This window comes from Hyla sarda, chromosome 1, assembly GCF_029499605.1.
Source record: "Hyla sarda isolate aHylSar1 chromosome 1, aHylSar1.hap1, whole genome shotgun sequence".
NCBI lineage: Eukaryota > Metazoa > Chordata > Amphibia > Anura > Hylidae > Hyla > Hyla sarda.
Window position 1 is genome coordinate 405,654,358 of NC_079189.1, and position 13,631 is coordinate 405,667,988.

At 40.6% G+C, this 13,631-nt stretch overlaps 1 protein-coding gene across 1 annotated transcript; it reads right to left on the minus strand.

The window, feature by feature from the left end:
* Window positions 1-11,809: 11,809 nt before the first annotated feature.
* LOC130277805 (olfactory receptor 10A7-like) lies at window positions 11,810-12,733 on the minus strand. The gene has a single exon (XM_056528568.1). The coding sequence runs from the start codon at window positions 12,725-12,727 to the stop codon at window positions 11,810-11,812; it is 918 nt and encodes a 305-aa protein (XP_056384543.1). The 5' UTR covers window positions 12,728-12,733.
* Between the last annotated feature and the right edge of the window lie 898 nt (window positions 12,734-13,631).

Below are 13,631 nucleotides of genomic sequence, written 5' to 3' on the forward strand. Positions count from 1 at the left end.
TATTTTTATAATTCTGACATTTCCGCACGCAGTGATACCATATATGTTTATTTTTATTTTTATTTACACTGTGTTTTTTTTTTTATTGGAAAAGGGGGGTGATTCAAACTTTTAATAGGGGAGGAGTTAAATGATCTTTATTCACTTTTTTTTTTCCCTTTTTTTTTGCAGTGTTATAGCTCCCATAGGGACCTATAACACTGCACACACTGATGTTCTATGTTGATCACTGGTTTCTCATAAGAAACCAGTGATCAACGATTCTGCCGCATGACTGCTCATGCCTGGATCTCAGGCACTGAGCAGTCATTCGGCGATCGGACAGTGAGGAGGCAGGAAGGGGCCCTCCCGCTGTCCTGTCAGCTGTTCGGGATGCCGCGATTAGCCGCGGCTATCCCGAACAGCCCGACTGAGCTAGCCGGGAACTTTCACTTTCACTTTTAGCCGCGCGGCTCAGCTCTGAGCGCGCGGCTAAAGGGTTAATAGCGCGCGGCGCCGCGATCGGTGCTGCGCGCTATTAGAGGCGGGTCCCGGCTTCACTATGACGCCGGGCCCGCCGTGATATGACGCGGGGTTACTGTGTAACCCCGCGTTATATCAGAAGAGCAGGACCAAGGACGTACCGGTACGTCCTTGGTCCTTAAGGGGTTAAAGTGTAAAAATAAAAGTAAAAAAATAAAGTTTAAAAAAATGTGAAAGCACCCCTCCCCCAATAAAAACGTAAATTGTCCAATTTTCCCTATTTTACCCCCAAAAAGTGTAAAAAAATTATTTTATATACATATTTGGTATCGCCGCGTGCGTAAATATCCGAACTATTAAAATAAAATGTAAATGATCCCGTACGTTGAACGGCGTGAATGTAAAAATATAAAAAATAAGTCCAAAATAAGTCCAACATTTTAGCGCCGCGCGCTATTAACCCTTTAGCCGCGCGCTCAGAGCTGAGCCGCACGGCTAAAAGTGAAAGTGAAAGTTTGGGATGGCTGCGGCTAATCGCGGCATCCCGAACAACTGACAGCGGGAGGGCCCCTACCTGCCTCCTCGCTGTCCGATCGCCGAATGACTGCTCAGTGCCTGAGATCCAGGCCTGAGCAGTCATGCGGCAGAATCGTTGATCACTGGTTTCTTATGAGAAACCAGTGATCAATGATGAAGATCAGTGTGTGCAGTGTTATAGGTCCCTATGGGACCTATAACACTGCAAAAAAAAAGTGCAAAAAAAAAGTGAATAAAGATCATTTAACTCCTCCCCTATTAAAAGTTTGAATCACCCCCCTTTTCCAATAAAAAAAAACACAGTGTAAATAAAAATAAAAATAAACATATATGGTATCACCGCGTGCGGAAATGTCCGAACTATAAAAATATATCATTAATTAAACCGCTCGGTCAATGGCGTGTGCGCAAAAAAATTCCAAAGTCCAAAATTGTGCATTTTTGGTCACTTTTTATATCATTTAAAAATGAATAAAAAGCAATCAATAAGTTCTATCAAAAAAATGGTACAGTTGAAAACTTCAGATCACGGCGCAAAAAAATTAGCCCTCATACCGCCCCATACACGGAAAAATAAAAAAGTTATAGGGGTCAGAAGATGACAATTTTAAACGTATAAATTTTCCTGCATGTAGTTATGATTTTTTCCAGAAGTCCGACAAAATCAAACCTATATAAGTAGGGTATCATTTTAATCGTATGGACCTACAGAATAAAGATAAGGTGTCATTTTTACCGAAAAATGTACTACGTAGAAACGGAAGCCCCCAAAAGTTACAAAACTGTGTTTTTTTTTTCAATTTTGTCGCACAATTATTTTTTTTCCGTTTCACCGTAGATTTTTGGGCAAAATGACTGACGTCATTACAAAGTAGAATTGGTGGTGCAAGAAATAAGCCATCATATGGATTTTTAGGTGCAAAATTGAAAGAGTTACGATTTTTTAAAGGCAAGGAGCAAAAAACGAAAATGCAAAAACGGAGAACCCCCCGGTCCTTAAGGGGTTAAGCGCAACAGTAATAGAAAATCATGTGTATCATTTTAATCGTATTGACCCAGAGAATAATAAACACATGTCATTTTTACCATAAATTGTACGGCGTGAAAACAAAACCTTCCAAAATTTGCAAAATTGCGGTTTTCTTTTTAATTTCCCCACGCAAATAGTATTTTTTTGGTTGCGCCATACATTTTATGATAAAGTGATTGATGGCATTACAACGTACAACTGGTCGCGCAAAAAACAGGCCCTCATACTTGTCTGTGGATGAAAATATAAAAGAGTTATGAGTTATGGGGAGGAGGAAAAAACGAAAATGTAAAAATAAAATTGTCTGAGTCCTTAAGGTCCAAATGGGCTGAGTCCTTAAGGGGTTAAACATTAATAACTCTGGGATGCTTTTTCCTTTCATTCTGATTCCGAGTTAGTTTTTTCGTGAAATTTTCTACTTTATGTTAGTGGTAAAATTTTGTCGATACTTGCATCATTTCTTGGTGAAAAATTCAAAAATTTGATGAAAAAATTATTATTTTTTATTTTTTTATTACTTTGAAGCTCTCTGCTTATAAGGAACACATAAATATATTCCAAATAAATTATATATTGAGATTGCATCATGAAGTTGACATGTTTTTACTTTTGGAAGACATCAGAGGGCTTCAAAGAATAGCAGCAATTTTCAAATCTTTCACAAAATTTTCTAAATCGAAATTTTTCAGGCACCAGTTCTGTTTTGAAGTGGATTTGAAGGGCCTTCTTATTAGATATACCCCACAAATGACCCCATTATAAAAACTGCACCCCTCAAAGTATTCAAAATGACATTCAAAAGGTTTGTTAACCCTTTAGATGTTTCACAGGAATAGCAGGAAATTGATGGAGAAAATTCAAAATCTTCATTTTTTACACTGGCATGTTTTTGTAGACCAAGTTTTTGAATTTTTACAAGGGGTAAAAGGAGAGAAATCTTCCTAAAATGTGTAACCCAATTTCTCTTGAGTAAGGAAATACCTCATATGTGTATGTCAAGTGTTCGGCGGGTTCACTAGAGGGCTCAGAATGGAAGGAGCGACAGTGGGATTTTAGAGAGTGAGTTTTTCTGAAATGATTTTTGTCAGGCATGTCGCATTTAGGAAGCCCCTATGGTGCCAGAACAGCAAAAAAAAAAAAAAAAACACATGGCATACTATTTTGGAAACTACACCCCTTAAGGCACGTAACAAGGGGTCCAGTGAGCCTTAACACTCCACAGGTGTTTCACGACTTTTTGTTAAAGTTGGATGTGTAAATTTTTTTTTTCACTAAAATGCTAGTTTTCCCCCAAATTTTAAATTTTTACAAGGGATAATAGGACAAAATGCCCCCCAAAATTTGTAACCCCATCTCAAAATTTGTAACCCCATGTGTGGACGTCAAGTGCTCTGCTGGCGCACTACAATGCTCAGAAGAGAAGGAGTCACATTTGGCTTTGGAAAAGCGAATTTTGCTGAAATGGTTTTTGGAGGGCATGTCGCATTTACGAAGCCCCTATGGGGCCAGGACAGCAAAAAAAAAAAAACACATGGCATACTATTTTGGAAACTACACCCCTCAAGGCACGTAACAAGGGGTACAGTGAGCCTTAACACCTCACCTGCTGGTTTTCCCCCAAATTTTACATTTTTACAAGGGGTAAAAAGAGAAAATGACCCACAAAATTTGTAACCCTATCTCTTCTGAGTATGTAAATACCCAATGTGTTGATGTAAAGTGCTCTGCTGGCACACTACAATGCTCAGAAGAGAAGGAGCGCCATTGAGCTTTTGGAGACAGAATTCGTTTGGAATAGAAGTCGGGGGCCATGTGCATTTACAAAGCCCCCCCCCCTCCCGTGGTTCCAGAACAGTGGAACCCCCCACACAAGTGACCCCATTTTGGAAACTTCACCCCTCACAGAATTTAATAAGGGGTGCAGTGAGTATTTACACCCCACTGGCATTGGACAGATCTTTGGAGCAGTGGGATGTGCAAAGGAAAAATTACATTTTTCATTTTCACGGACCACTGTTCCAATAATCTGTCAGACACCTGTGGGGCGTAAATTCTCACTGTACCCCTTATTACATTACATGAGGGGTGTAGTTTCCAAAATGGGGTAACATGTGTGGGGGGGTCATTGTTCTGGCACTATGAGGGCTTTGTAAACACACGTGGCCTTCAATTCCGGACAAATTTTCTCCTCAAAATCCCAATGGTGCTCCTTCTCTTCTGAGCATTGTAGTGCACCAGCAGAGCACTTTACATCCACATATGGGGTATGCTCTTACTCAGAAGAAATGGGGTTACAAATTTTGGGGGACTTTTTTCCTATTTTTCCTTGTGAAAATGAAAAATGTTGGGTAACACCAGCATTTTAGTGACCATTTTTTATTTTTCATTTTCCCATCCAACTTTGAAGAATTTTCATTAAACACCTGTGGGGTGTTCAGGTGCACTATGCCCCTTGTTACATTCCTTGGCGGATGGGGTCACATGTGGGTATTTCTTTTTTTTTTGTTTATGGCAGAACCACTGTAAAATCAGCCACCCCTGTGCAAATCACCAATTTAGGCTTCAAATGTACATATTGCACTCTCACTCCTGAGCCTAGTTGTGCACCCGCAGAGCATTTTACACCCACATCTGGGATATTTCCGTACTCAGGAGAAATTGTGTTACTAATTTTGGGGGGTCTTTTATTCCTTTTAACACTTGTGAAAATAAAAAGTATGGGGCAACACCAGCATGTTAGTGTAATTTTTTTTTTTTTTTACACTAACAGGCTGGTGTAGCCCCCAACTTTTCCTTTTCATAAGGGGTAAAAGGAGAAAAAGCCCCCCAAAATTTAAAAAGTACGGAAATACCTCATATGTGGCCCTAAACTGTTTCCTTGAAATACGACAGGGCTCCGAAGTGAGAGAGCGCCATGCACATTTGAGGACTAAATTAGGGATTGCATAGGGGTGGACATAGGGGTATTCTACGCCAATGATTCCCAAACAGGGTGCCTCCAGCTGTTGCTAAACTCCCAGCATGCCTGGACAGTCAGTGGCTGTCTGGAAATGCTGGGAGTTGGTGACTTGCAACAGCTGGAGGCTCCGTTTTGGAAACACTGCCGTACAATAAGTTTTTCATTTTTATTGGGGGGGGGGACAGTGTAAGGGGGTGTATATGTAGTGTTTTACCCTTTATTATGTGTTAGTGTAGTGTATTTTAGTGTTTTTAGGGTACGTTCGCACTGGCAGAGGTTTACAGTGAGCATCCCTCTAGAAATGTGGCCTGCCCGTGTGAATGTACCCTGTACGTTAACATGGGGGGGGCAAACCTCCAGCTGTTTCAAAACTACAACTCCCAGCATGTACTGAAAGACCGTGCATGCTGGGAGTTGTAGTTTTGCAACAGCTGGAGGCACACTGGTTGGAAAACCTTCAGTTAGGTTCTGTTACCTAACTCAGTATTTTCCAACCAGTGTGTCCATAGCTGTTGCAAAACTACAACTCCCAGCATGTACTGATGCTGGGAGATGTAGTTATGCAACAGCTGGAGCTACGCAACTACAACTCCCAGCATGCTGTTTGTTGTTTGGGCATGCTGGGATTTGCAGTTTTGAAACATCTGGAGGGCTACATTTAGAGACCACTGCGATCTCCAAACTGTGGACCTCCAGATGTTGCAAAACTACAAATCCCAGCATGCACAGACAGAAAACTGTTGTGTGGGCATGCTAGGAGTTGTAGTTTTGCAAGATCTAGAGGGCAGTATAGAGATCACTGTGCAGTGGTCTCTAAACTGTAGACCTCCAGCTGTTGCAAAACCCCAAATCCCAGCATGCCCAAACAGCTGTCTGGGCATGCTGGGAGTTGTAGTTTTGCAACATCTGGAGGGCTACAGTCTCAGACTGTAGCCCTCTAGATGTTGCCAGGCAGCTTACCGGCTTCTGTCGGATCCAGGGAGCCGTCCTCTTCTGCCACACGACCTCGCGTCCCGCAGCCTCCACTGACGGGTAAGTGGATCTTCGGCGCCCGGTACCCTTTGGTCCCACGTCCTGCTCCGCCTATTGTGGGTGGGCAGAACAGGGAAAACTAAAGTTAACCACGCCACCCCCGATCTGCTATTGGTGGTCGTGTCTAGACCACCAATAGCAGGGATAGGAGGGGTGGCACCCCTGCCACCTCACTCCTCTCCCTTCAGGGGGATCGTGGGTGTCGTAGACAACAGCGATCCCCCTTATATTCTGGGTCACCGGGTCACCATAGACCGTATGACACGGAATCGGCGCAAATGTGAATTCACTTGCGATTTGCGCTGATCGCCGACATGGGGGGGGGGGTCTGATGACCCCCCTGGGCATTGGGGCGGGGTGCCTGCTGATCGATATCAGCAGTCACCACAGTCCGGTCCCCGCCCGGCACGCGGCGGGGACCGAAATTCCCACGGGCGTACAGGTACGCCCTGGGTCCTTAAGACGCAGGTACAGAAGACATATCCATACGCTCTGGGTCCTGTACGGGTTACATTTTTTTCCCCGTTTCGCCGTAGATTTTTGGGTAAAATGACTGATGTCATTACAAAGTAGTATTGGTGGCGCAAAACTAAAAGTTTTAATGTTTGCTTTCTATCTGACGGCTTCAGCTACTAAGCCTGTAAGGTGATTTTTAAAATCTGGCACAAGTCTCTTTATGTGGTAATACTTTGGAATGCTTTTAGTTTTGGAATGAATATTAGTTTGGTAGATACATTCAGTGTTTTCATTTCAGCTTTGATTTGAAAATCGCTGCTTATAAGAGAAATAGTCATAAAACAATAATAATTATTAACTCACATCTACAATATGTCTACTTTATGTTGGTATAATTTGTTACACATCATTTTACTTTTTTAGAACGTTAAAACGTTCAAAAAGGTTTCAAGATGATGTAAAAAAAAATTAGGGACCAGTTAAAGGGGTACTCCGCTGGAAACATCTTATCCCTGATCAAAAGGATAGGGGATAAGGTGGTAGATTGCCGCTGGGAACCCCTGCAATCTCCGCTGGAGCACGCCTGTCATTCGAACTCCTCTCCAAGCCAGATTACTGACGATGCAAGCCACCACGCCCCCTCCATTCACGTCTATCATAGCCATCACACCCCCTCCCATTGACATGAATGGAGGGGGCGTGGTGGGACATCACAAACACGAAAGCTGCAAGCTCCCATGTTCCAGACGCTGCCGCCGCTGCCCGGAGATCTACCTTTGGATAGGGGATAAGATGTTTCCAACAGGGTAAGTCTTGAAGCAGATTTCAGGGGCCTGTATGTAACATACCCCAATAAATCACCTCATTTAAAAAAATGTGCCCCTCAAAGTATTCAGAATGGCATTTAAGTAGTTTAGTAACCCTTCAGGTGTTTCACATAAATGAAAGCAAAGTGGACGCTGAATTAAAAAATAAAATTGCAGGTACTTTTTTTTATCTATTTTTTTCTGTAACACAGCAAGTGTTGACAGAAAGATGCAGCTCAGTTTTTATTCCCATAATTTTGACATATTTAAAAGTGTACCATATGTGAAGGAGCACCTAGAGAATTTTGAAGCCTCCTTTTAGATAGGATATATTGTAGACATTACATTGATGTTTTCATTGGTTCCATTCTGGGACAAATGTGAAACTTTGATCACTTTTATATGAGGTTGTATAAACAAGTAAATCAATTCTGTTTATAACCTATTTGTATACTTTTTAAATGGTTTATTACATTTATACTATAAAATCTATTTTTTGTTAACAAAACAATATTTGTGCATCGTCATATTGTGTGAATTTTTTGCGGGATGAGTTGACCTTTTTAGAGGGACTATTTTGGGGTATACGATAAATAATATATTTATATATTTAGTTATAATTTTTTTGGTATTTTTTCATTTATTATATTTATTTTTTCACATTTTTATTTGCATATTTGTTACTTTACTGTGTGATCTCCTGATCACTGGAGTACTCCTTTAATAAATGTGAATAAGACCCTTCCATAAGAAAAGTTTGAATCAACCCCTTTTCCCATTTGATAAATAAAATTATGCTGCAAAATTGCAGTTTTCTTTCCAATTTCCCCCCCACAAAAAAAAATGTTGCCATACATTTTATGATAAAATGAAAGATGTAATTATAAAGCACAATTGGTCATGCAAAACACATATGGCTCTCTGGATGGAAAAAAAAATATTAAATTCATGTCCTTACAGGGATTATACAGTGCAGTACACACTATGCCTATGTATATCAGTGTTACACTGACAGGCATAGCAGATCAGACTCAGTTCCAATTGGCCTCCGTAGCCATGACAAAAGAGGCCATTGTCAGACCTCTGGTTGCCAGGGCTACCATCGGTGGCCGCAGTCGGTTTGTGGAGCGCTGATGAGGAGCAGAAGTTGCAGTGATCACGGCATTTAAAGGGTTAACTGTCAGCAAAACTGGAAGCATCGGAGGTGAAGGGGTGAAGAAGATAACCCTCAAATTGGTCTGGGACTGCTGTGATTGGTCTCTGGCTGGCTTCAATGTGCTGCAACCACGGGGTGACAGTTTATTACAAGGACATACAGGTACCTACTAATGTGGCAAGTCAGTATTCTCAGGGACATACATGTATGTCCTTTTGCCTAAAGAGGTTAAAAACACACTGCACTAGCACATTTTGTATGCTTTTTTTTAAAATAAAGGTACATAAAATATTCCTTTTTGTTGGCAATTGCTTGCCGGTGTTGAAACACACACAGAGTTCCAGCAGAAGCAATGGCTAATTCCAGGTGGTGCAGAAAACTGACCTTTTTTTGGGAGTAGCAACAGGTTTTGCACCTGGCAAATGAAGAAGGAATGGTTTTTAACAAGCAATCCAAAAATTACCTTTTTTTTTAAGTGGACAGAGCCGGATTGGCCATCAGTGGGCCAGGCTGTTCTCAGGGCGAGCCGATCCAGGAAAAATTTAACCATAAGAGTGTCAGACTGTAACTAAATGCAGGGCCCATTTACCTAAAAGGGACTGCTGCAACTACATTTACCTAAAGGGAGTTGTTGCACTAAAGGGGGCTGTTGCACTAAAGGGGGCTGCTGCACTACAAATACCTACAGGGGGCTGCCACAACTACATTTACCTAAAGGGGCTGCCGCACCTACATATACCTAAAGGGGGCTGCTGCACCTATAACTACCTAAAAAAGGCTGCTACTATATACAGGGGGCTACTATCTACAAGGGGACCTACCAACAGGGTGTAAACCCTACTTATAGGGGATAGTTATCCCCCCCCAAAAAAGGAACATTGGAACTGCTACCATAAAAAAAAAAAAAAGTTAATGCCATGAGGTTAATTACTGGGTGCCATCCACAGATGCTATTAATAGCTGGTTGGTGCTCACATTTATAGAAACAATCCTTGTAAAACATACAATAGTAGAGAATTAAAAACTGAGCACTCACCTCTCACACGTTGCAGCCTCACTAGCGAGGGCTCAGTCTCGTAATTCCACCTCCCCTGCCTCAGAACATCTACCACCTGTCTGTGCCATCCTGAAGCCACCCGTGTCACCGAGACTGAGTCCTCGCTAGTCAGGCTGCAGCGTGTGAGACTTGAGTGCTCCATTTTTCATTCTCTGCTAATGTATATCCTACTTATAAGGGGCTGCTATTACCTAAAGGGAGTAAGTATCTACAGGGGCAGCAACCTACAGGGACACCTACCTACTCAGGGTACCTGTATACCTACTGGAGCGACCTAGCTGTATCCTGGTGGAGGGGGGGACCTACCTTTTCTTGTCCAACCCACTTATCTACCGTTTCTAATGTGTAGGACACTAAGAGGGTTATTATTACTGTTTGGAAAAGTATAGATTTAACTGTATGTAATCACTTATATGGTCTGCAGAGCAGTGTGTAGCTGATATCTACCACTATATGGTCAATGTAGGGGGGGATATTTCCTCCTTGTATACTGTTATTATTGGTAATATTAGTCTCAGTATACAGGATTTGGTCAGTAACAGTATGATGGTAATATGTATGGTGATAATATTCCTCCTTGTATACTGGTATTTTTGGTAATATTAGTCTCAGTATGCAGCATTAAGTCAATTACAGTATAATGATGATATGTATGATGATAATATTCCACCTTGCATGCTGGTATTATTAGTAAAACTGATCTCAGTATACAGGATTTGGTCAATTACAGTATGATGGTGATATTTATGGTGATAATATTCCTCCATATATACCGGTGTTATTTGGTAAATGTAAGGCTTATATAGAGGTTCATGTGTTTATCATGGGGAATTGTCATATGTTTTATCATTGACATTTTTCCCTTCCCTTTGTAGCTCCACCTTCACATAGTCACACCCATGACCGAAATGGGCTGCTTAGACTAAAATGCCCAGGCCCATTTTTGGTTACAGTCCGGCCCTGGAAGTGGCAACAAGTGACCTATGCTTAATTCACAGCTTACGCTGCTCACTATCGCTCTATAATGCCTGTATAAAGCTGACAGCTTATTTTGAAAATGTCACCTGTGCATGTACATTTTAACCTGTTGGGGACAGAGTGCATACCTGCATGCCCTTCGCCCACTCCCTTTCTATAATGCAGGGCCATGCCATGGCCCCGCGTCACAGCAGGTCGGGCCCGGCCTCTAACAACGGCTGGGACCCGTGGCTAATAACACACGGCACTGATCGCGGTGCCGCGTGCTATTAACCCTTTAGACGCGGCATTCAAAGTTGAATGCCACATCTAAAGTGAACTTAAAAGAATGCAGGTTAGCTCAGGGGGCTGTTTCGGAATAATTGTAGGACAGCAGAAGGGTCCCCTACCTTCCTCCTCGCTGTCCGATCGCCGAATGACTGCTCAGTGCCTGAGATCCAGGCATGAGCAGTCAAGCAGCAGAATCATTGATCAATGGTTTCCTATGAGAAACCATTGATCAATGTAAAAGATCAGTGTGTGCAGTGTTATAGCACCCTATGGGAGCTATAACATTGCAAAAGAAAAGTTTAAAAAAAAAGTTTATAAAGATCATTTAACCCCTTCCCTAATAAAAGTTTGAATCACCCCCTTTTCCCATAAAAAAAACTGTGTAAATAAAAATTAAAATAAACATATGTGATATCGCAGCATGCCGAAATGTCCGCATTATAAAAATATATTGTTAATTAAACCGCACAGTCAATAGCGTACGCGCAAAAAAAAAATCCAAAAGTTCAAAATAGCGAATTTTGTCACTTTATATATCATGAAAACCAGTAAAAACTTGAGCCCTCATACCGCCCCGTGCGCGGAAAAATAAAAAAGTTATAGGGGTCAGAAGATGACTGTTTTAAACATATAAATTTTCCTGCATGTAGTTATGATTTTTTCCAGAAGTACGGCAAAATCAAACCTATATAAGTAGGGTATCATTTTAATTGTATGGACCTACAGAATAAAGATAAGGGTCATTTTTACCGAAAAATTTTACTGCATAGAACGGAAACCCCCAAAATGACAAAATAGCTTTTTTGTTCAATTTTGTCGCACAATGATTTTGTTTTCTGTTCCGCCGTAGATTTTTGGGTAAAATGACTGATGTCATTACAAAGTAGAAAAATTCATCATATGGATTTTTAGGTGCAAAATTTAAAGGGTTATGATTTTTAATAGGTAAGGAGGAAAAAACGAAAGTGCAAAAACGGAAAAACCCTCCGTCCCCAAGGGGTTAAGTAAGTCAATAAATTATATTATTTTAACTATTACGTTTTTACAAAAAACATCTAAACATTTATTATAATTTTATTAACTTCCTCATAGCATTCTTAATGACTGAATTCCTCAAACTGTATATTAAAGGGTTAAGCATAGGGATTAGAACAATGTACAGAAGAGATATTAATTTTGCTCCTACATAGGTTTGAATAGATTTTGTCTTAAGATAGGTCACAGTGGCTGTTCCATAGAATAAAGTCACAGATGTAAGATGAGACCCACATGTAGAAAATGTCTTTTTTCTCCCAATAGCGGAAGGAATTTTTAGCACACTTTTAATGATGCAAACATAGGAGACCAGAACTAACAGGAACGGTAAAGGAATAACCAGAGAGCTATATATCAAAATAGCAATCTCATTAGCAAAGGTGTCAGTACAGGCCAGCTTTACCACCGGCAGTATGTCACAAAAGAAGTGGTCTATAACATTTGAAGAACAGTAAGGCAAACTAAAAACATAGGAAATCTGGATCAAAGACAACAAGATCCCAGACATCCAAGATCCCAAAGAAAGTTCCAAACACTTAGTTTTAGACATTATGGTCATATAGCGAAGTGGATGACAAATCGCTACAAATCGATCATATGCCATGAAAGCAAGAAGAAAACATTCTGTTGTACCAAGGAAACAGAAAAAGTAAAGCTGAGCAGCACACGCTATGAATGAGATGCTTTTATCCGAATGTAAAAAGTCTCTAAGCATCCGAGGGACTGTTACCGAAATATAGAAGACTTCCGTAAAGGACAAACTGCGGAGGAAAAGATACATTGGGGAGTGGAGCTGTTGATCTAAGGTCACAGTTACAATTATCATCATGTTTCCCATTATGGTCAAAAAATAAATTATTAGAAAGATTGTAAAGAGGAATGGTTGACGGTTTGCAGAAAAACCCAAGAGAATGAATTCAGTAAATTGTGTCCCATTTTTTTGAGCCATCTGAGACAATCTATTCCTAAAAATGCAAGAATGGGAAGTTTAATAATTGTCCATTATTGTTACTAAACTGGATACTGAAGTACATTTAATGATATTTCTAAAATAGTGGTAAACCTGCAATACAGAGCTCTAAAGTTAGTTAGTGCAACCTTGGAGCCATAATAAGGCACCCATAAAACTTTATGGGCTATAATACAGTAATGAAGGGTCATACAGCATACAATGTTTTATGACCCTGCCACAATACTAAGAAGCTGCCCAGACATTTTGTAGTTATAAAGGTCTGCAGCGAGGATTACATTTTGCTTAAAATAGCAACAACATTTCAACAATTTAAAGTGTCCCTGTCATATCAAAAAACTATTATTATGTCACAGAGACATGTCAAACTTTTGATAGATTGGAGTCTCAGTTCTGAGCCCCCCACTGATCAGTAATAGGAAAAGAAAGAGGCTCTCAGCTCGTAGCAATCTCTGTCCTGTGGACTCCCCCTGCTTGTCTCTGTGACATGTCAAAAGATTTTTTGCAATGACAGGGACACTTAAAAGATCAATAAAGGCCAATGTTGTGTGGAACAAATCCTGCCTCAGTGAGAAGCTGGCAGAGGCGCATAAGTTTATATGTGAAAGATTAATTGCAGAAATGTCTGTGACTGTGCCCATCTGTGTCATCCAAGAAAAACAAAGCCAACAAAGTTTTTTAGGTGAAAAAACACAGTTGACGGGTGAAAATCAATAGGAATATATGAAAAGCCAAACCCACACCACTACTTTTGAAAAAAAATAAATAAATAAAAACGCCACAAAAACTGCATCAAGGGAGTGCAAAATTATTTGTAGTGTTTTTTTCCCCCAGGTAAAAAAAATGTGGTTATATAGCCTAATGATGCCTATAAAGCATGTAC

Bases quoted from the DNA above. Each gene is read 5' to 3' on its own strand.
- LOC130277805 (XM_056528568.1), bottom strand. From the start codon at position 12,727: ATGGCTCAAAAAAATGGGACACAATTTACTGAATTCATTCTCTTGGGT.